The sequence below is a fragment of the Fringilla coelebs genome (assembly GCF_963513975.1).
Source record: "Fringilla coelebs genome assembly, chromosome: 5".
Classification (NCBI taxonomy): Eukaryota; Metazoa; Chordata; class Aves; order Passeriformes; family Fringillidae; genus Fringilla; species Fringilla coelebs.
Genome location: NC_140033.1, coordinates 4,417,077 through 4,440,447, shown reverse-complemented (window position 1 = coordinate 4,440,447; position 23,371 = coordinate 4,417,077). Strand labels below are relative to the sequence as shown.

General features: G+C 48.9%; 1 protein-coding gene across 2 annotated transcripts; it reads right to left on the bottom strand.

Moving 5' to 3' along the window:
• Nucleotides 1–21,059, bottom strand: GATA3 (GATA binding protein 3). 2 transcript variants are annotated; one of them, XM_084205496.1, is made up of 6 exons: nt 20,364–21,059; nt 19,141–19,729; nt 15,920–16,456; nt 12,852–12,997; nt 7,341–7,466; nt 1–1,485 (listed from the first exon to the last, which is right to left on the bottom strand). In XM_084205496.1, exons 2-6 carry the CDS (start codon nt 19,379–19,381, stop codon nt 1,201–1,203), a joined length of 1,335 nt encoding a protein of 444 aa, XP_084061622.1. In that variant the 5' UTR covers nt 19,382–19,729; nt 20,364–21,059; the 3' UTR covers nt 1–1,200. The 2 variants fall into 2 exon arrangements, with proteins under 2 accessions (XP_084061622.1, XP_084061623.1); XM_084205497.1 differs by having other exon boundaries at nt 12,852–12,994.
• Between the last annotated feature and the right edge of the window lie 2,312 nt (nt 21,060–23,371).

Here is a 23,371-nt window from a genome sequence, read left to right as displayed (position 1 = left end):
TCAACAGAATTTAATCTAGTTTATTCTCCAAAAAAAAAAAAAAAGAGGAAAAAATATGAAAACAAAACAAAAAAAAAAATAAAAGAGCAGGTCTTATCACTAGCAGTAAATAAATTTGTACAACCATTCAGTCTGTATAATAGGATGAAATAAATCTACATCTTTCTTATTTTGGTGCGTTGAATTATACATACAAACAACAATTACAGGAACTTGTATACAATGCGTGTAGACCTGGAGAATGGCTATCTGAAACCCCCTTGTTGGCAATGTCCGCATGTTAACACTGATTGCCTGACACCATTGGTACTTCCTATGTAAAGGGCCCATGGCCCAAAATGAATGATCTCCCTACAGCTTTTATTTATTTAGTTATTTAGTTAGTTAGTTAGTTAATGCATCATCAAAACCGTTCTAGCCAGCCCCCTCCCCCTCCCCAGAAACAACAACAACAAAAAAAAACAAAGAAACCAAAATAAAAACCAACAAAAAAAAATAAAATAAAATAAAAGGAGAAGACATGACTGGCAGTTGGTCCATTTGTTCATAAGACCGCGTTTCCTCTTGGTCTGCATTGTTTGTTTTTCTGGTTTTTAAATTGTCCTCCCATCTTCTTTTTTTTTTTTCTTTTCCTTTAAAAAAAATTCTCTCGGAGTCCTTCATGCCTTTTTCTTTACAGCTCCTCAGATGCAATAAAGTCTTCCTCAAATGTACAGTATTTCTTACAATATAAGTTATATGCAATGTTCAGCGTTTTTTATTTTATTTTATTTTATTTTTTCACAGCACTAGAGATCCTGTCCAATAGGGAATGCAAGTTCTGAATGGCTTATTCACAAATGGTATCCAGATTCAGTGGGTAAGAATACATAGACGCCATAGTGAGTTCCTTTAAAAAGTGGCAAACATCACTTTTTTAAAACTTTTTTTTTTTACTTTTTTTCTCTTTTTTTCTTTTTTTTTCCTTTTTTTGTGCTTTTTGTAGTTTTTTTCTGCATTTTTAATTTTTTTCTCTCTCTCTCTTTTACGCCTTCAAATAACCCTTTATTTTTTTAAATTTTTTTTAACTCTTTTTTTTTTTTCCCCTCTCCCATTTGATTCGGGACGTCAGACCCATAACCACACGCCTGCAAAAATGCAAGTAGTATATAAAGTAAATCTCATTTTGAGACTGTAAGCATTCAGCAGGGGAGTCTCTTGCTAACCCATGGCAGTGACCATACTGGAGGGGTGGTGAGGTCCAAAGGAGAGGCTGGATGGAGGATGCATCGGTGTCGGTGTGGTCAGCATGTGGCTGGAGTGACTGAAAGGTGAAATGTGGCTGATGGAGGACATGTGTCTGGAGAGGGCTGCAGGGTTAAAGGAGCTGCTCTTGGGAAAGTCTTCGAGGTTGTCATGGACCTTTTTGCACTTTTTGGATTTGCTAGACATCTTTCGGTTTCTGGTCTGAATTCCTTCTTTCTTCATAGTCAGGGGTCTGTTAATCTAAACAAAAATCAATTATTTTTTTGTGCTTCCATCCCTTCTCCCCAAATCACCATGGGGTCCGTGTACCCCATGCCCCAGCCCAGCAGGACCAGCTGGTCACAGCCCCCCTCCTCCCCTGTACACACCATGCGCTACCCAACCTCTCCATTTCCATCCCAAAATTCAGATTCCTCCAGGAAATCCCAAGCTCAGTTGAAATTTCTGAAGACAAGACGACAGAAAATTGCTGGCAGAGCCACACAGGAGCAAAACATACCCGAATAATTCACAGCAGCTGAAAAATTTCAACTATCTGCACATTAGGTAATTGCATTGTGTTTAGGTATGAAACCAATCATTACCTCCTGGAAATATTCCCCACAGACACCGTCTCACCCTGAGGCTTCCTGTCTGATCTAAAACCATTAGCAGCAAGAACTGCTGGGATTTCAGTGCTGTGAGGGGTCTCAGGCTTTCACAGCTCCTTTAGGAAGCTGGGCAACTCTCCACAAAAGGCACAGGTTTTTGTCTTGTTTTTCTTCTTTCCAAAGATTTTCCTCTGGTTTTCTTTAGCTAATCTGGTTTTATTTCTAAAGGCAGGGGTTTTTTTAGGGGGAGCTAAAACAGGTATCAGTGCTGATCAGCAAAGCATTTTCTACATGCATACAAATGTATCAGTAGGTAAAATAAACATTAAATTTTCCTTCTGAAACTACACAGCAGAAATTATCATCCATGCATCCATCAGAGTTAGGAAATGGTAGCAAAAGATCTTTTGGACGCCCTGTAGGAAATTCTTATTATTCTTATTACTTGAGGCTGTCCTGTGCAGGGCCAGGGGTTGGAGTTTGCTGATTCTAGTGGGTCTCTTCCAACTCAGAATATTCCATGATTTTGTCATTCTGTACTGCATAGAGAGCCAGCGTCACAACATGCACTAGCACAGGTGACATGAAACTCCCTCAAACCACCCTTGGGAAGGGATCTATGCCTCCAGTGTCCCTAAACAAACTTAAAAATCTGTGTTTGGGAATGTAAATGGGTCTTTCTCTGACTCCTCTGCAGGATTTCACCTGTAGCAGAAGGCAGCAAATCACCCTGAGGCTGAACCATTTTTCCTAATAAATGTGATGGTGCTAATGGACATTCTGCAAAAGGGACAAAAAATGGATCCAGTGTCCACCAGGATGTGTGAAGGACAATGAAAAGATGTCCCTGCAAAGGTCCTGAGCATCTCTTTGTCCATAAGACCTTAAATAATCACAAGGAACAAAGCATTCCCTTCTTCCAGATCACAGCAAAGTTTCACTTGTTGCTCCGTCAGCCCCTTTCTGGTCCCTTTTCACAGCATGAGAATCATTCCTGGATTTCTCTCCCCAGGAAGGCCAGGATAAAATAGCTCCCTGTTACATGCAAAGATGGAATTATGGGCAGAGGAAGGACCAGGCTCATCTCTGGTTTAGGCATCCCAGAGTTTGTCATTCCAGTCTGAATTTGTGACCCCAGGCTCTTTTTACCAGCAGTGACAAGAGCCTTCACCTCACCTAAAAATGAGTGAATAAAAGGCTGATTCCTCTGCCTCTGGATTAAGGGAGCTGGAGAGAGCAGCCCTGCTTGCCAACAGCTAAAGGTAGGAAGGAAGAATCTGCCCATGAGCAGCCCAACGACAGCTCTGCAGCAGCAACGAGCAAAATTTAAAATATTGTGGGTTCTAAACACAACATAACCCACTTCTCTGGCTTTCTGTCCTCACTGAGGGAATGAGGAGGCACACACAGGGATGGCCCTTTGCTCCAGACTGGGATTGGAAAGCTTTGCCTGGCCTGTTTTAAGTTTTTAACAGGGATGTGTTGCCCAGGTTCAAAGCCAGGGAGAAGTCCCAGGTGAGCCCCACCAGGCAGCAACATCAGAGGAGGCCAGGAAGTGCCAATTCCTGACAAATCCAGCTCAGATCTGGGGAGGCACACACAGCCCCTGCCCCACCAGCTTCAAATCAGGATCTGTATCACGATACAAAGGCTCAGGGGCAGCCAGAACCAATTTCCAGTTGAAGCAGCAAAGTTTCAAGCTTGGCAGCTGACTGTGACAAAGTGACATAAGCCTGGTGGTGGGACTGGGACTGTTCTGGGTCTTGGAACGAGTACAGGGTCCTGACCTTTGCTTGATGTCATGTCCCACAGGACAGTGAACACTTCCCCAAAGCAACATCACTCCTGTTTCACTCAATCTCTAAGAACAGGATGGCCCAGGCCATAATTTGCTGTGAAACTCAAGGATGGCAACACCAGCTCAGTGTCAGGATGGTGACAAAGCCATGGCCAGCCCCACAGCTGGGGTCAGAGCTGCCATGCAAGCTGGCTGGCCACATTATCCCAGTGTAAATGGTCTCACACTCCGAGCAGGTAACTAACCCGAGAGCCAAACAGATAAAGTCTCAGATAAATGTCAGGAACCAGCACAATCAAAGCAGCGAGCTGGAAATTTTTTCCAGTGACTTCAAAGGCCAGTCACAGCAGGGTAAAAGTGGTCCCCAAAACATCAAAGCTAAGGACCCATCTCTGTTTCTGGGGTAGAGAAATTGAAAGACCCGGAGGGAAGACCTTCTCCGTGAAAATTCATTCTGATAAAAATGACAAACACATGCTAAATTAAAATTAAACCAGCCCAACGCATGTATATGAAATTCATTAATTTCAGATGGAGCCAATTAATTATGGGCAGGAATTATGCTCTTTGTTTTATCATATGCAAAATACTGACTGCTCTGCTCTCGGGACAGATAGGCCTGCTTGAGGGTATTGTGAAAGGGGCCTTTTGTGATGAATTTTACCAAAAATAATGGCAAATCACTCACTTCTGTGGGCTCAGGCCAGCCTGCTGTGCACCTCCAGCAAGGTACACTCCCACCCATCGCTGAAGTGTGTGAAGGCTCATCCCTCTTCTAAGGACTAAAATAACAAGGATGAGAACCTCATATTCAACAGATCAAATCCAGGGGATAGTCTTAACCATTATAGGCCTGATCTTGCTCTGACTGAAGACAATGGGATTTTGCCATTGACCTCAATAAGGTCCTGTCAGTGAAGTGGATTTATCCTTCAGACATAGTCATTACAACGTTGGGTTAATCTTCCAGGCTGGCTGTATCTTAGAAAGCACTCTGGGATGCCACGGGATGAAAGGCACCGTATCAATGTGAAATATTAGTCATTGTTAATACTGGTGTTAATGGAGCCAGCTCTTGTTGAAGTCAGTGGGAGGAATGCCAACAGCTTCACTAAATGCACCCCAAGACTATTATGATTATTGCTTATATCCTACTGACAAATGGGTTTGCTTAAGCTGTGGGAATCAACAGTAAGACAAACTGATATAGCTCCATGAAAAAATTAACACCATGGAAAAAAATTCGCCTTTTCACTGCAATCATTCCCGGTGTGGACATAAAATCTGGGTAAGTTTCAACTGCAGATCAATCCATTAAAATAGCCTAATGATGTTAAGGTCCCAGAAAATTTCATTAAACCTAAAGAAAAGAAAAAATGGGGAGTGGGGGTGGATAAAACAGCAGAGAGGAATTTGCTACAGTCTAGCCTGAAACAGGGTTGAGTCGACTACCAAGCATCCAAAGACCTTCCACTGGCACTGGCACAACATCCATGCTGACAGCTGCTTGGGAGGGACATGCTGCAATCAGCCTCTCTATTTCTGACCCTTCTCCTGATGGAAATCACAAGATAATACGCACACAGAGAGCAGGACCACACTTCTCACCACAGTCATAACTAAATACTTTAGTAAATACTTCACTAAATACTAAATAATTTACTAAATACTTTGGTAAGTACTTTAAGATATTTTTTTCTAAAGGATCTACCCACTCATATCTGGTTTTTAGTATCATTGCCTGGTTATTTTGCTGCACACAGGAGCGCAGTCCTCTGGGGGTTTCATTTAAGCAGGATCCATTAATGGCGTTGCTCATAAGGCAAGATACTACTTGACTTTGGTAAGTAGCTGTGCTGAGCTTTTAAGCAGCTGTTGGTGTTTTTAATGAATGTGAAAACGGTTCCAATGTGCTCAAGGCCTGCCCCATGTCACAAATTTCACAGCTGGATCGGCGTTTCCCTAAACACTGGATCTAGAGGTCAATTCAGGCCAACTAGGTTTGCAGTCTTAGTGCAAAAATGAAAAGGATAAGCTCTTGCAGGCACGTTTCTGGAGAACCTCAGCACTCAGACACCATTCTAAACACTTCAGGAGGAGTTTTCTCCAGTCAGATGTCTACAATGGAATCGGGCACATCGTAACTCATCATCCTGCCATCTTTTGCAGGCATGGGGAGGAACTACACCGTCTTCAAGGGTAGAAGTCACCCCATTAAAACACAGGTATACATCAGCATCAGCTGAGAAGAGCCTATTTTCTTCAAAGGGCTTTGCTGGCTGCAGGAGGAGCAGCTCCTTAGAGGTTTCCCAAACTCCCTGATTTAAGTCCTCCCATTGGTGGCTACAAGGCCAAAATGGAAACAGAGCACAAGCACAGATCACCCGCTCAGCGAAGCTGGCCGACCTTGATCCCTCCTTGCCAAGGAAATAGCAAACAAAATATTTTCTCGTGATATTCTGAGAGTTTTCACTCTGTGTCCAACCCTGTGTGTTTGCAGTGATCACACTGAGAGTTTGATGACAAGCTTTACTTGCTACATCAGACTCAAAGCACGCTGAGACACCTGCCCACTAAAGGTAAACACATTTTCCTTTTTTCCAAGAGAGATGCCTCCCATGAAACAGGTGAAAAATTAGCCTGGTTGTTTGCTGGGGTTTTTTTCCCTACTTAATCCAAACTTGTTTACTCATCCTAAGAAACCAAACAGTTTGAAATAACAAATGGAAGGGACTGAGATACCACCAGGGTTGGACGCCCCATGAAACCCGATATGTCTTTGATGTGTTTCCATGGGTGGACATAAGGGGAAAACATAGCCCCAGATTTCCAAACCAAACACAAAGCAATCAACCACTAGTGGAAAAAAAATATATATCAAAGCAGAGAAATTTGAAGTCTTTTCCTTCTTTTGACATAATAATTATTCCAATGCCACACATGGAATGAGAGAAGCAGGAGTAGCCTTAAGTCTCCTTTATTAGCAGTATTATTCAGTAGAAGACTTTTCAGGTCCCTTTAGCTCTTTCCCTGGGGCACATATCCCTGGTTCCTGCAAGCTGGCTTTGCATGGAGATATTAGATTAAATCTGCCAACCATTACATTTCATTTCATTTCATTTCTCCTTCCCTTCCATGACAGATGCTTTGAAATTCACATCACAGGTTGAGCAGACTCTGCAACCCGCTAACTAAATCGAGTCCTTTTTTGGTTTGGGACTCGTTTGCATCAACCAGCACAAACACAGGGCCTAAATAAATCATCTTTGGGGACAGGACAAGGCAGCCACAAACCCAAAAATGATCTAAATAGTTTCTGGCACGTATTTCTTTTTTTCCAGAGTTTGTATTTGCTGGAGGAACCAAGCTACGCATAGGAGGGGTATCGGCTTGCAGGACAGTGTGTTGTCTTTTCCAACTCTCTGAGCCCAATCAGCAGCAGATAATGTCTCTCTGTGTTGACCCACCCCTCCTTTCTTGGCTCAGGCAAGGAAAAGCTCTAACATTACCCATGGACAGCCTTGTTTTATACCTCCCCAAGTTAGATAGAGAGGCTGACGACTCATCGCTCCAAACCCCAAGGTCCCCAAAGAGATAACAGAGGTCTCGGCACCACTCAAGACTGGAAATCCTCATGTTAAGGAAGAGTTTGGATCACTGAGCACCAAAGCTGAGGCCCCATTATTGAGTATTCCAGACACACTTACATTGTGCAGCTTGTAGTAGAGCCCACAGGCATTACAGACGGGATCGCCGTTGGCATTTCTCCTCCACAGGGTGGTAGTGGTGGTCTGACAGTTTGCACAGGACGTGCCCGCCCTCCTGGCTGCAGACTGTGGGAAGGAGGGAAAGAGAAGGAGAGGAAGAGAAAAACACTCGTGTTAAAAAAAAAAAAAAAAAATGCAATCAGCAAAATTTCTGAGAAAGAAAACATCAACCCTGCAAGACTGACGCACATCAGCAGAGGCCTCCAGAAACTGACTTGTGAGAACAAATAATAATTGTGAAAAAAAATCCCCAAGGTACTTTAATCCCAAATTATATGTGAACTGAATCAGGTGCCAAAGGGCATCCTAAAAGTGAGTGCTAAACCTCTGATAGAACTCATCAAAATTAGCAGCGCTGGCACAGCCCATTCCAGAGGGGAAAATGTTATTTAAATGCCAACATGTCTTTCCATCTTAATTCTCCCAGACCCCCCAGGGGTCTAATTCTGCAGTCAGGGCCTGAACTGACAATTGCTGGAGTCAAGGGCGTGAGTCACTCCGGCTCCAGCGAGCGCCGGGTGAGACCAGGGTGGGCAGCTGCTCGCCGGGCCGACCGCAAGCGCAGCCCGGTCCCGTAAACTCAGCTCAGCTTCAAAGGAGACAGGCTCCAGATCGGAAATAACACCGTGGCAAGGAGCAAGAATCCCAACTTTTTAATTACACCCTTTTCTCAGCCCAAACCTTCATGTTTATTTAAGGATTGGTAACAAGCCTGAAAGAAGAATTTACCGTTTCATAAAGGGGTAGGAACAAGAGAAAAAATCTACGTGGTAAAGTGTATACAGAAGGTTTTTTGTTAACTGTAATAATGACTTAACAAAGTCAAATTTAGTAAAGTTGCTCTCCTTTCACATGCGTAAATTTGTACTTATCATTTAAAAACTGCAACTTTAGCAAGCAAACTGTGCTTCTGCCTCTGAAGGAGGAACAGGAGCTTTCAGACTGCTGTGTGAGCGCGTATGCGTGCTTGCGTGTGTGCAAATGCCTACAGCTCCGAAAAAAAAAAAAAAAGACCTTTAGATCCCCATCCTATCTATTCTTCATCAATATGACATGGTCCCAGAGCTCTGATTTCATCCCGATGCATTGCTTTCAATGGAACTGCTCATGTGCTTAAAGTTAAAACATGTGCTTAAGCGATTTGCCAGATCATAGCAATGCTTGGCACCTTGCAGAACTGAGCCTTTAATGCTCTCTTTTGTGCTCTTACTGTTTCAAATTTACCCCTCACCCCACACAGCCGCACACTGTAGCACATCCAACATTTAAAAAAAAAAAAAAGAAAAAGAAAATACCGCATCTTTGGATACCGTACAACAAACCCAAAATGCAAACATGGACACTGGCACAGCCTTAGCATTAATACCAACTCTTGTTAGGTCATGTTGCAATTTTAATCATAATTGAATGCGGCGTAGGTGGAGAGAGGACGGGTTGGTTTTGCTTTAGATAGGGGAGGATTTTTTTATTCTTTTAATTAGACAAAAAGGACTGTCTAAAAAATAAATAAGACAATGCCCATGAGCACTAGGAAGCATCACAAAGTGGCTTATCCGACAGCAAGTGGCTCTCTCAGGCTGCCCATAGGGATAGTTCCATTTTTCCTGACCATAAACTACTCTGAACCAAGCCAGTCCCAAGGAGGCCTTTAGCTGACTTCTCTGTGCTGGTGACAAGCAGGAGTGGGGGGACAGCACATGGGACTTGAAAAAATCCCAGGGCCAGCAGAGAAGATGAAACATCCCACCATGAAAAGCAGAGGTGTGTGTTGCATGCACACCTCCTGACCACGCCATGGACCCAAACTGGGCTACCTTCAGAATCACCAGAATGATGAAATAATGAATGTGTCCCAAAGGCAGCAAGGAGACAACAGCTTGAAAAGCCAGGTTCTCACTCAAGAGCTGGAGAAGAGTCTGCAGCTCTCTGCCCCCCCAACTCCTGACACTCGGCGCGCGTGGCTTGGAGGGGCAAAAGGCTGGATTGAGTCTCTTGGTGGCAGCTTTGCCTTTATCAGACCCAAAAATCAAGCCTAAGGAAATTTCTAAAAACCAGTGATATTTGGCTCAGCCCACACAGGGGAAACATCCCCTTTGAAGATATTTGGGGTTTCTACACAGCACTCGCCGTAATTTCTCTTACAGCAAGCGCGTTCAAAAGACACGCCTGGTCACCACCTCGCTGCCTTCAAACAAATTCTGACATTAAATAAGCAAATAAATCACAACATCTACTGTCTTCTCTTAAACTATTTCCAACTACTGTGTTTCACTTGCAAAAAAATCAGCATCATTAGCTGAGTATTTTAAGCTCTTTCGGTCCCAGGCTGCACCTTTTATGCTGTACCAACTCCTACCGGAGACACAGGCAGCGGGCAGGAAACAATGAATAATAACGCTATTGTAAAGCTCCCAGCAATGGCACCCACTGACTCTCATCAACGACTGGGGGCCTGGCCATGGCAGTAATGGGATGACTAATTAGCTGCCCCATATCATCTACAGGACCACAGCCCATGGCACAGCTGCTGGTGAGCAAAGGCACAACTTCAGAAGCGCTAGCAGTGATGAAAAGGTGAAATTGAGGAGGCTGGTGGAACCAAGTACTAATAAAGATGCTTAATTAAGGGGCATTTTCAGTGTCTGCATTTACCCACAAAGCTCCAAGCATCATTTTCCTAAAATAAGATTGCGTGTGCATGGGCCTGCTGAGAAATTGGCTGTAATCCTTCCAAAACCAGCTTGGCTTGACATGGAAACGGAGAGCTCTGCATCTGCATGGGCAGGGAATAGGAGAAAAACTAAAGGAAGATTTTATCTCTGCAGCGATGGGGCTGCCACTGCCTGTGACAGGGACAGGAATGGCCTCCAGGAGGGCTGAAGACTTTAGGCAGTGATGGTGTGGTACCACCTGCCTGTTCTTGATCCCCTTGGGACCATCTCAGGTCTTCCACCTTCCCCTTCATGATAAAGCAGAGCTGTCTGGGCCCCCTCAGCCAGCAAGACTCCTTCCCTGTCACCTAAAGGACGCCTTCACAAAGACACCCATTGAGTTTAACAAGGCTTGGGCTGGCTTCTCAGCGGCTAAGAATTTCTGTGCCTCCTCTCTCCCACCCATCAAGTTTCAGTGCATCTGTGATCAGAGCCTATGAAACCAGCCCGAGGTAACCCAGGAACCTTGTGGCAGAGGGAAGGAGCTGGATCCTGAGCCTCCATCCACAGCCTTGCCCAGTCCGCCTGTCTGCACAGAAGGAGAGATCCAGTCCAGCCTCAGCTACAGGCACGTCCACATCCAGGCACAGAAAGTGCAAACGCAAACCCAGCTCTGGTGCCTTCTGACTAATATTTTTTTTTCGAAGGTTAGCAAGGGAAATAAATATAGGTGCAAACAGCATTAGGGATGTTTCTCTTTTTTTTTTTCTTTTTCCCAGGCACTGCTGGGGGTGGGGGACGGGGGAAGTAGAAAAATCAAATTTCACATTTAGCAAAGGCCACATTTAAAGAAGGGGAACTTTTTGTAACTTTAACTAAAATGCCCAAAGATTGGAGCGATAATGCAAGACAAGGTCTCTCTTTACTTCTTTTCTTTCTTCCTCCTTTTTTTTTTTTTTTCCCCAAGAATGACCTTTTACTATGTATTTATTTATATAGTTCATTTTACATGTGCCGGGCTCAGGGTGACTCGGGACATTCTTTCGTGGTTCCATCAGACACTTTTTGAAAGCTCTCCCCCTCTTTCCAGCCGCTTTCCTATTCTGTCTCCCCCTCTGCTTGTTTGGATATGCTCAAGCTCCTGTGTGTTTGGACTGGGGAAACGGAGCTGTTGTTTAGGAGTTATCTCCAGGGCTCAGATATCCGGCAGCTTTTTCCTAGGAAGTTAACTTTACACATAGAGAGAGAACGAGGAAAAAAAAAATAAAGAAAACGAGGGCTGTGTGTTTAAGACAGAAGGGCCGCAGGGGGGGGGAGGAGAAGAGAACAAGAGAGCTGCCCAAAAAAATCAAAATTCCAGCCTGTACTTCCCTCCCTAGAAAGCTTTTCCTCTTTTCTAACAAGGCTATGAAAGATGAGAGAGACAAACCTTTTCCTATACGGGAAAAGCTTGTACAGGAGGGCACGGAGAGGTTTCACACGCAGGAAGTTTGGTGGGGTAGAGGAGCAAACCCACATCTTCCCCAAAACTCACATGGCCAGACAGAGTTATTGCTGATGCCCCTCAGAGCATAGTCCCTCCTGGGAATGTACCCTGCAAATGCTTCCCAGAGCCAGAGGGAGCAAAGGTGATACCATTTTATGGGTGTCTCACAGGTGAGGAGGCTGATCCCGACCTAAGAGCTGTGAGCACCTTCAAGGGGAACACGAATGAACCAGCCTTGTCCCGCTTGCAGGGTCTGGCCATGCCGGGCACAAGCCTCAGCAAACTGGCCAGGTCCATCCATCAGCTCAGAAATTCACAGAGAGGCAAGAGCCACCTTTCCTCCACATTTTGAGCAGCCCCCAGGAGCCCTTCCACGTCTTTAATCCTGACAAAACCAAACGTGCCTCGATTCGAAACATTCAATAACTTCCCAAGCAGGGACCATCATTTTTTCCCCCCACTTGATATATTTTTTCCCCTTGTGGTCTGCCTGATTATTTGCCAAATACACTTTAACACATTTATTAGCCATGCCCACAGCTTCCAGACCTTTTTGTGGCTTACAGGGAAATGCATGAGCAGATTGCTGGGGATGCTGTAACGTATTGCCTGGGCTTACAACAGTCACCAGTCTTGTAACTACTATTTCAAACATTCACCCACTCATTTCATCTTCCTCCAGCTTCTGTAGCCTGGGCACAGGCTTGGCTCTGCACGCTCACCATCCTCTCTGCCTTGAGTCCTTGTGACACCATTTGAGACCCAGATGGCACAGACTTAAATGACCACACCAGGTGCCAGTGGCACCAGGAACTGATGGTTCCAGCTCTTTGCAGGACCAGCAACACCCCAGTGACACCTGGGATCCAATTTGGGTCCCTTCTCCATAACACCACCAGCCAAGGGGGATAGAGACACATTAAGAAGTGGAGGGCAGAAGTTTGGAGAGCCCAGGAGAAATCCTGTATTCCTGATAATCTCTTTGGTCACTAGGAAATTATTATCCTGCCCTTAGGCCCTGGAAAATGTCACTGTCCTTGGGTCACCATCCAGAAGCATCGTGTGGAGTTGAAAACTCCCTTCTGGTTTGCAAGAAGCCCTGGACCTCGATTTTTAAACCTGTTTTGCAGTTTGCAAGAGGATCAGACAACTGAGGCCCACAGCAGCTGGGACCATCTCTCCAAGCATCCCTCCCTCCCAGCCTTCAGACATAATGGGACCAGTGGGAGCTGGCCGAGGTTCCCTGTCCATCCCGAGCTGCAGATAGGAAGCAAAAGCTGCAGAAAAAGAAGAATAAAGTAGAAGGAGACTCACCAGTCTTCTCTTGGGTTTGATCAGGGGCCGGTTCTGCCCGTTCATTTTGTGGTAGAGTCCACAGGCGTTACACAAATAGTGCCCAGTGCCGTCCCTTCTCCACAGAGGGGTTGAGGTAGCCCCACAATTTACACACTCCCTGCCTTCTGGAAAGAAGAGAGCACACGGTTCACTTAGGGAAAGCAGAGACAAAAGGGGCTGGGAAAAGCCCCCCCCTCCCCCAAAAAAACCCCACAACCTCCCCAGACACCCAGCCATGCCAGACCCTGCAGTGCCCCCAAAGCTCAGGATTTCCAAAAAAGGGTCCATGACTGAACCATGTCCCTGGCACAGTCTGGTGGGCTCTGACCCTGTTCCCCTCCCCAGCACAACTCCACAGGCAGCATCAGGCCTGTGTCCCAGCAGCAGGGGAGAGGGATGGTGACAATGACAACCCGAATGCCATGGTGCCTCAAGGGACTCCCCAAAGAAGCTCTCACTCCTCCCACGGGTCTCTTTGGGGGAGTGGGGGAGGCTGACAATTTCCCCTCACCTCTGGATTAAGGGCTTCTACAACTCTGGAGACCCCATGTTTCCATACCTGCCAAGAGGAACCTTGGCAGGTTTTGCAAGAAGCCTCCAGCCCTCTACAGCCAAAATAATGGGTACAGAATTTAAGTCCATGACCCCCTTTCTGATGTGTATGAGGACCCCAGTGTCACTCCTTGAGCACTCTTCCAGCTCCCAGGGGCGTTCATGAGCCTGGAGGGCTCTTCCTCTGGCCTCAGGTCAAACCACATCAAGGACCCTCAAAATAATCACAGATAACCCCCAAAACATCTCCCCAGCTCCAATGCAGAACAGCTCTGACAATATCTGCTATTGATTATTTGGAAATTAAGCTTCCACCACCCAAAACTTTCAGTAGCCCCTCTGGTTTCCCCACCACATCTGCAGCCTGATGGTCCATCCTGGCTATCTGGGATAGCAAACAGCCCCAAGCCTGCCTCGTAAGTTCTTTCCCTCCTTCTTCTCCTTCTTTTTGGGCATCTCTTTATCCTCTCCCTGGCCATTGCAGTGGGATAATCTCCCCCAGGTCTCCACTCCCCAGCTTTGAGGAGGGAACTGGGAGGGTGAAGCCCCTGCCTCTCAGCTACTTTCAGAGGGTTGAGGGTTTTTTTGTTGCGACTTTGGTTTAGTGGGGGAAGTTTTTTTGTACCGAAGTCAGCGGTGGCCCACCTGAGAGCAGCGGCAGACCTCAGCCGGGCAGAGCAGAGCAGAGCCAGCTCAGCACAGCGCCGGCTCCCCGCTGCCCCAGCCCGTGCTGCCTTCGAGAAAGAGGCATCCGTGCCCTAACCACAAACGGCAACCGTTTTTCCAGAGCCTTCGCACTGAACCCCTCTTCTCTCACACCTCCCCAGCAACTACAACAACAAAAAAATACATTTGCAGCCGCTTCTCCCTCTTTTATCCTGCAAAATCACCCCCGTCCTTCTTTTCCTCCAGCTCTAACCCTCTTTGTCTGAGAGGTCCTAGCTCGCTAAGATCAACTTCTAAAGGGGAAAAAAAAAAAAAGAGAGAAAGAAAAAAAAATAGGTGTTGCTGCTGGGGTTGGTTTATCACGAACCGCAGATGTCTCTTTCTAGAAGGTAAAGTAACAGAAAGTGGCGAAAGGAAAACAAGAGGGGAGGGTGGAGGGGGGCCGAGACGGTTTGAAAATACCGCGCAGCCGGTGGGTGCCCCGGCGGGAGCGGCGGCTCGGCGGGCGCCGGGGCGGCCGGGGGATGCTCAGCACCGCCCGGGGCAACAATAAACCGGTCCCTACTCCGGACATAGCACCCGGTCCGTACTGGGGCCAGGCGGGGAGCTGGTCCCGTTAATACCCAGGTCGTTTTGTTCCCCTCCGGTTAAACGGGGCAGCCGGTCCCGGGCTGTTTGAGTCTCTGTCCCTCTCTTTTGTTTCACCCCATCTCTCTCTCTCTCTCCTGCTTTCATGTACAAAACATACAGGTCTGGGTTTTTTTGTCACTCTAACCGCATCCGGACTCTATTAAAGTTCCTGGCGCTGGATAAACAATGCAACTGTCGCGTGCAGCAGTCTGAAAATAATTGGATTAGCTCAAACATATCAGCTAAATAGAGACAGTCCCTGCTCAGACAGACAGAGTAAATGTCACCCTGGAAAAACCCTGAAAACTGATCTCATTCATGCCAGGCAACCCCGCAGCAGCCTCCTCGGAAAAACAAAATAGAGAAGAAAAAAAAAAATAAAAATAAAAGGGGGAAAAAGAGTTTTGACTAATCGCCCTTTCCTCTGCACACAAACACACTCCCCTGGGCTCTCTCCCACCCCTCCGTGCACACCGACGTCCAAGCCCGGCGCGTTCAGCCGTCAGGAGCCGGAGCTCCCTCGCAGCCCATCCCGCGGGGAGCGCACAGAGCCGGGGCCCCCCAGCTCCCCCGGGAAAGGCGGCCAGGGGGACACTTCTGGGGACTGTCCTTGTGGGTGATCCGAACCCCCCGGCACGGCGCTGACTGGGGCTGGGGGCTGCGTGGGCGAACTCTCCGCACCGCCCCGGGGAAAACCCTCCCCGCATCCCCGGGCGCCGCATGGGAAGAGGCCCTGGGAAGAGCGAGGCGGAGGGCGGGCGGGGGAAGTTGGCCGGGATTTAGCACCATTATTAAAATACAGAGAGATCACTAATGCTGCGGTTCCCTCGGTTTCGCTTCCTCCCCGGGCGCCGCAGCTGAGCGCACCGTGGGCGCTGGAGGGGCCGGGTCGCCCCCGGGACCGGAGCCCCGCGGCACCGGGTGGGTGGTTTGGGTTCCTGGGCCTGGTTCTATCCCCAGCCAGGGTTGGACGAGAGGGAATTCGGTTATAAACCTAGCAGAGCAACCTGTGGCGAAGGTGAAGCGTCGTGTGCGTCCCCCACGAGGGCTGCAGCCCCTGCTGCTCATCACACGGGTGCCTGAGCACATGTCCTGCGTGCGGGGGGAGCGAGGCCTCTGCCCCAGCCCTTCGCCCCCCACTTTTCCCCCCTTCAGCTTCCTCTCCCGAGCAACGGGGATGAAGAAGCCAAAAGCCCTACCTGTGCTTGACCGTGCTTTTGGTCGCGATTTACACCCAAAGCCGGTTGGCGATCCTCCTAAGAGGCTACTGGGGGGAAAAAGTCCAGAGCCATATTCTGGGACATACGGTGGGTAGGTAGTGATGGGGTGATGAGCGGAGGAGGTGGCTCCTCCTAAAGAGGCCATGCTGCTCCGAGAGTGAGAGGACTCCAGCTTCATGGTATCGGCCAGGGACACCTGGTATTTGATGCATTCCTTCTCGTCCTGCCGGGTGGAGCCGGTGGAGCCGGGGGTGGAGATGGACGGATCCGGGGACACATCTTTAGGAGGGGTCGGCGGGAAGGTGAAGAGGTGCGGGCTGGAGTGGCCGGCGGATAAAGTGGAAGAGGAGGCGGGTGGGTAGACGGAAAGGGGTCCCGGTGAGCTGTGATGGATGGAGGTCTTGGAGAAGGGGCTGAGGTTCCAGGGGGAAGCGCTGTGATGGCTGCTCAGCGCCTTGCTCCCGTCCAGCCAGGGCAGCGAGCCGTGCAGCAGCGGGGGGCGGCACACCTGGCTCCCTGCTCGGAGAAAACACGGAGACACGTCGGTCACATCCCTCTGCCACCCTGGCAAAGCCCCCCGTGGGGGTCCCGGGACGTGCTTCCCCCACCACCACCCCTCGTCCTTCCCAAAGAGCTCAGCATGCGAGGGGAGCAAGGAAAATTACATCTGATGGGAAACCCCGTTCCTCATTAAAAATTAAATTTTAAAAGCTACAAGAGCACGGGGTGGCAGCTCCGGTCCTGTTGAGGAACGGGTTTTGGGGTCGGGACCCTCCAAGCAGGGTGCCAGCTCTGGGACACGGGATTTGGCGAGCTCTGCTTCACTCTCTCCGTTTTCCAGGCAATCCCACGAAGACTTTGAAGCAAAGATCCTGCGTGAAATTGCCTAGTCTCGACTGAAGAAATATTTTATTTCCTTAGCTGGAAAATTATTTCCCAAACAGAGCCGTGAGCTATAAACCCTGGGAATTCTCTGGTCAAACGAAGAAGACCAGAAAATGCCCACAGACATGATAATGACCTTTGCAACAGGGCTGATAAACTTTGCAAACCACTCAGTTTGTCTTTTCTTCTTCCACGAGACTGCACAGAAACGTTAGAGGGCTTTTTCGTGATGATATGGCACACGCAGAGGGTACCAGCTGCCTCAAAAGAAACACTCCATACCCTTTTTGTGACAAGGGACACTTCTCTTGTCTTTTAAAATACAGACCTGGACTTTGTGGGGAAAAAAACAATCAACTAGATTTCTGCAGTCAAATCTTTTCCCCTTCGGTTTTAACTGTTCCTAAGGGCTTGTACCTAATATTTTAAATTCTTTTCGTCCCTTGCTAAACAAATAGAAAAATCCATCCTAAGAATTGAATCTATCCAAATCCACAGCAACTTGAGCGACTGGCTGTAAGATGGAAAACACAGTTATTCAATTGGAAGGGAGCAAGTTTGTGTGTGATGAGAAAGCCCTGGAAAGTCTCTGACACCCAGAGATCCTTAACCTCTGTAGGAATTGTGATATGTGTGTAGAGACTGCTGAACATACAGAAGGAGAGATGCAAACACGGATGTATAGAGCCACGGATAGTTACAGGGTGGGCACATGTGTTTGCATAGGGAGCTCCTGGGTGTCTAGAAAAGCTCCAAACTGGTTTTCACCATACCAGGCACTCGTGAACAATACTGAAAGTCGCTGCTCAAAAGGAAGGGAAGGTGGGTTATACGAATAGAAAGGGTCAAGATTCATTATCTTCTCCAGGAAGTAGCATAGTAAATAATATTCAGGCTAGATCAGAGAGACCGCATTTCCACTTTCTGCTGATATATTGGGAAAAAAAAAAAAAAGAAATGAAAAGGGAAGAAAAGAAAGAAAGGACAAAGGCTGCTGATCCTTAAAAATAATTGTTTTAAAGGGACTAATAGCAGAACAATGCAGTTACTGAGCGGAGCCTAATGCAGGCTCACACTCAACAAGTTGCTGAGGGCTGGGAGCAGCCCTCCTGAACCCGCTCGTCTCCATCTCCACTCCGCTCATCCCATTTTCTCCATGATTTTGGGGTTATTTCCACTGCAAACCTCAGATTTTGCCACAACAGAGATCACTGTCCGGCTTCACTAACCACCCTCTGCTCCTTTCCCTCCTTTTTTTCCTTTTTGAATTTCTTTCCTTATTTTTTAAACCATCCAGGTAAACTCCAGCTATAAATACTGAACCTCTCCACTTCTTCACAAAAGATGGCTCCAAAGTACTCATCCCCCCGTGGACCTGGGCCCCATCGGCCCCAGGTATTTCCCCTCCTTTCTGAGAGCTGTGACCCAGGAACAAGATTCACATTGTGGATCATTACCTTCCTGCAGGACCCTCAGAACAACGCACCAGGTCTGATACCGAATTACACCACGGGCTATATATATTTTTTTAGTTTCTTTCTTATTTTAAACCCACGCCATGGTGCTGCCCTGGGTATGTGTGCAAAACTTTCGTCCCAAGCCTAACAAGCTCACCAAGTGTGAATTAAATAGCCCAAGCGTGAGGACAGCGGGGTCATTTTCACACCCCTGCTCTCCAGCTTGCTTTGCTTCCCCAGAGCAGCTCAATCGTGCAAAAACTAAACACAGTATGAAAACACTAACTGTTAGCCTAATTAAAGAGAGGGGGGACAAACCAAAGCGGAAGAGAAGGGGGCAAGAGGAAGAAATCAAGAGGAAGATGAAAAAGAGAGAAATAGGAGGAAGGCGAGCAAAAAGGAAAGGAGAGAGGGAAGAGGAATGTGAGATGAAAAGAGAGGATGAAAGAAAGAGAGAGAGAGAAAGAAAGCAAGAAAGAGGGAAAGAAGAGAAGAAGGGAGGAAAGAAGGAAAGAAAGAGAGAAAGAGAGAAAGAGAGAAAGAAAGAGAGAAAGAAAGAAAGAGAGAAAGAAAGAAAGAAAGAAAGAAAGAAAGAAAGAAAGAAAGAAAGAAAGAATAAAAAATTAAAAAAAAAAAAGAAAGTGAAAGAAAGAAAGGAAGGAAGGAAGCCTGAATTTTTATTTATTTCCAATAAGCCAACCCCAAAATCCACCCGTGACGTAGCTTCCCCGCCGGCAGGACAGGGTCTGCCCGACAGCAGCGGGGGCTCGGGGCAGCGCGGAGCCCCCGGCCCCGGGGCAGGAGCGACCGGGGGCGGCCGTGGGAGCCGGGGCCCGGCGGGGACAGACGGACACTCACCGTGGTGGGCCGTGGGGTACCGCTGCACCGTGGCTCTCACGGAGTTGCCGTAATACGGCGGGACGGGGTTGCCTTGTCCGTCGATATTAAAAAGTACATCCACTTCCTCGGCGAGAGGATACTGCGTGGGGTCCATGTAGGTATGGCCAAGCGAGGGGTGATGCGAGTCCGGGTGCTGCCCATTGAGCACGGCCGGGTGGTGGTGGCTCACCCACCGCGGCTGGTCCGTGGAGACCTCCATCTTCTGCCGCTGCTCTTCCTCCTCCTCCTCCTCCTCCTCAGCAAGGCGCGGAGGGCTTCTTGAGATCGGAGCGGGAGACGCTGCCGGAGTTGTGCAGGGCGGGGAAAAAGTGCTCGGCGGGTTTGGGGATGTTTCTGGTTAGGTTTGGTTTAAAGTGGAGGGAGAGTTGGGGGTATGGTGATAAACGATCGATTCCAAAAAAAAAAAAAAAAAAAGGGGGATATAATAAAATAAAAAGGGAGAAAAAAAAGGAAAACAAAAAAAAAATCTCGGGGGAAAAATTTCTCTACGAAGCGAGATCCCCTCGTTTCTTCCGCTCTGTTGCAGATGTTTCTCTTCTTTGATCACCTGTAACGAGAAAGAGGAAAGGGAAGGAGCAGAGAGAGAGAGAGCGAGAGGGAGAGGCAGGGAGAGAAACGTACTTGAGAAGTTCTGAACTTTAGCACCTGACTTTTTAGGCAGGAGCAAACCCATCCCATCCCTCGGCAGCCATCCCTGGGAAGCGCCTGCTCTGCCCTGGACCCACCTCTCCCAGCGCCTCTTTCTCTTTCGCTCTCTCCCGGCTCGGAGCGGAGCCCAGCAGCTCCCACCGCGTTCCTACCGCCCAGCTCTTACTTTTCCTCGAGTTTGGGGGTGTTTTTTGGCTTTTTTCTTTTTCTTTTTTTTTTTTTTTTGGTCGCCGCGGCTGTTTGTTTATTTTTTGATTTGTTCCATTTGCACCTGAGAAGCTCCAGTGGCTTAAGCCGGTGAGAACTTGTGCCATTCGCTGCTGCGCAGCCCAGAGTCACTTTGATTGCTCATTAATTATTATGCAACCGAGAAAGGGGGGAATGGGGGGAAAAGAGAAGGGAGGGAAGGGGTAAAGCCACGGGAGAAGAGAGTGGGGGTGAAAGGAAGGAGCGAGGAGAAAAGGAGGGTGGGGAGAGGGAGGAAAAAGAAAAATTTTAAAAGCGACAAGTTGCTCAAGAAATTCCGCACAAACCTTGGTGGAGAAGCAGTATGTGACCCAGGAGGGATGAAGCTGAAAGTGCTTGATCAGATCAGATTGTGCTCGCTCGCACTATTTTTTTTCCCTATTTTTTTTTCCTCCTCTTTCTCTCCCTCTCCCTTTTTTTTTTTTTTTAAATCTTTTTTTTTTTCCTTTCTCTTTTTTTTTTTTTTTTTTTTTTTACAGGGAAGGCATTCTTTCTGAAAGGAGCAGGATGGCGCCAGCCGGCTCAGTGCTTACAGACAGCTGTGGCGAGACGCAACTTAAGGAGGTTCCAGTGTCATAAGCCCGGGGGAGGCGGAGCCTGAGGAGGGGACCGGCCGGGCGCTCCGGCCGCCCCCGCGCTGCCCCCGCGGGAACCCCCCGGCAACAAACTTCTCTCCACGTCCCCTCCACGCTCCCTTTTTTTTTTTTTTTTAATTTATTTTTGCAAATTTTCTACTTTTTTTTTAAGGGGGAAATTAAGTTTTCCCGCTGTCCCAGGAACTCTGAGAGCGGCCAGCCCGGAGAGATGGTGTGTGGAGGGGACGGGCTGGCTTGTCGGGAGGAATTCCCGGGGGATGCCAGCGGGCTGGGAGCCCCCCGGGAGCAGGGATGTGCGGGCAGGTGCGGGACCGGGGGGCTCCCCGCTGGAATAAAGCTTCCTCCTCCAGGGGCGCGGCTCAGGAGGGATTGAATTATTGTTATATTGAAGGATAGAAGCGCACGGCCACGGCCAAGTTTGTACACCCGATCTGGGCGGGTTTAGGGGGTTTTAGGGGTTTTTTCCCCCTTCTTGCCCCGCCGGGGACCCGGGCGGGCAGGAGGGGCCGGCACCGACGGGACCCCCGGGCGCCGCGCCCGGCCCCGCCCACCCGGAGGCTCGGCCAATGGGCGGCCAGCAGGAACTGGGGCGCCGGGCTCGGGCTGCGCTGATTGGCTGCGAGCCCGGGCACCGCCGGCCCCCGGCGGCGCTGATTGGCTGCGGGTCCGCGGGCCGGCGGCAGCGGCGGGCGCTGCGTTGAGCCAGGGCATCCCCTAGCGGCACCCCGGGGTGATCCCGGCGGGAACGGGACAGACGGACAGACCGGGGGACAGGGGGACAGCGGGGACAGGGACAGCTCAGGGGGAAAGGGGAGAACGGGGACAGGGGGTGGGGAGAGAGAGAGAGACAAAAGGCGTGGAGAGAAAGGAAAGAGGGGGGAAAGAAGGGAAGAAGGGAAGAGAAAGAGAGAAAGAGAAAGAGAGAGAGAAAGAGAGAGAGAAAGAGAGAGAGAAAGAGAGAAAGAAAGAGAGAAAGAAAGAGAGAAAGAAAGAGAGAAAGAAAGAGAGAAAGAAAGAAAGAAAGAAAGAAAGAAAGAAAGAAAGAAAGAAAGAAAGAAAGAAAGAAAGAAAGAAAGAAAGAAGAGAAAGAGAGAAAGAGAGAAAGAGAGAAAGAGAGAAAGAGAGAAAGAGAGAAAGAAGAAGAAAGAAAGAAAGAAAGAAAGAAAGAAAGAAAGAAAGAAAGAAAGAAAGAAAGAAAGAAAGAAAGAAAGAAAGAAAGAAAGAAAGAAAGAAAGAAAGAAAGAAAGAAAGAAAGAAAGAAAGAAAGAAAGAAAGAAAGAAAGAAAGAAAGAAAGAAAGAAAGAAAGAAAGAAAGAAAGAAAAGGATAGAATGATGAGAGAGGGAAAAAAAAGGGATAATGTTAAATTTTTTTTAAAGCACTAGAACGAGTCACTCACTGGGTGCTCCGCACGCCGGCCAGCCCCGGTGCGGGAGGAAGCGGCTCCCCGGAGTTTTGATAATGGGGGTCCCGTTAAATCCCGAGGCTCCGCAGCTCCGGGGCCGCCTCCGGTCAGCGGGGCCGGGCTGGGCTCAACCTGCGGCCGGGAGCCGGCTGCGCTCCTCGACGGCCAGCGGAGCCAAGCCGCCGTCGGAGGGAGGGATGGATGGATGGATGGATGGATGGATGGATGGATGGATGGATGGATGGATGGATGGATGGATCGGATCCTCGAGGACGCCCGTTTTAAGCCCGAGTTTCAGCCCCCGGTGCAGCCCATCGCCGTTGGGCGTGGGGACAGAGGTTTCACACGTGAAAGATGTGGCATGCACATATATATATATATATTTTTTTTTTTAAGAAGTCGGCCAGGGCTGATATAAGAGCCAGCCCCGCGTTAGCATGGACGAGCCGAGAAGGGGTGGCAGGTCGCCCCCACCCAGAAGTGCCCGGGGGACAGGGCTCGGCGCTCCCCCGGGCTCTCCAGCCCCGCCGACGCCGCCCGGGCCGAGCGCGGAGCCCGGGGCAGCGGGAAGCGCTCCCTGCAGCCCATCGGGGCAAGGGGGAGAGCGGGGGATGCTCGCGGCCCTCCCCGAGCCGGGGGCTTTAACCCGCTCCGGGACAGCTCGGGTTTCCTCTGGCCCATCTCAGGAGTCGCTTTGCCCGCAGGGGTTTTATTTCCCCTCCTTTCCGTACTCCAGGAATTGGGGCGCACGGGAAGGAGGAAGCGGAGGGGAGAACGGCGCGGTCTGTCTGTCTGTCTGTCTGTCTGTCCTGACGCACTTTCCGGGATTCCGGAGCGTGGGGGCCGGGGCCCCCCAGCACCAGGGTGGTCTCCTGCCCACCCCTCCTCCTCCGGGAGTGGGGGACTCCTTGGAGAGGAGGAGGACAGTGAAGAGCAGCGTCCAGGAGAACAAACTTTCCTCGTCTCCCCTCCATCCCCCTCCCCAGCTCTGAGCATTTTATGGAACTGAGCGGGATTTGCCTCTTCATCCCCGGGATTTGCCTCTTCATCCCCGCTCCCCAAATTTCCTCGCACCCCAAGCACATCCTGAGAGCCAGAGGGGTTTCCGACACTTTGGAAAAGTCACTTTTTGTCTTTTAACACTGGGTGGGGGGGCTAATGCGAGCTGAGATCTTTGGGCAGGTGAGCTGAGATTCCCACCCCCGCTCCCTCGGGCACTTACAGCCCTGAGACCTACAGCCGTGGGATCACAGGAGGGGAATTTCCATCCAAAGGTCACAAAAATGCTAAACCGC

Coding starts and splice junctions, on each gene's coding strand:
- GATA3 (XM_084205496.1), bottom strand. CDS start 19,381: ATGGAGGTCTCCACGGACCAGCCGCGGTGGGTGAGCCACCACCACCCG. Junction 7,467..12,851: donor TCAAACCCAAGAGAAGACTG/GTGAGTCTCCTT, acceptor TCCTTCCCACAG/TCTGCAGCCAGGAGGGCGGG. Junction 1,486..7,340: donor TCTACTACAAGCTGCACAAT/GTAAGTGTGTCT, acceptor ATTTTTGTTTAG/ATTAACAGACCCCTGACTAT.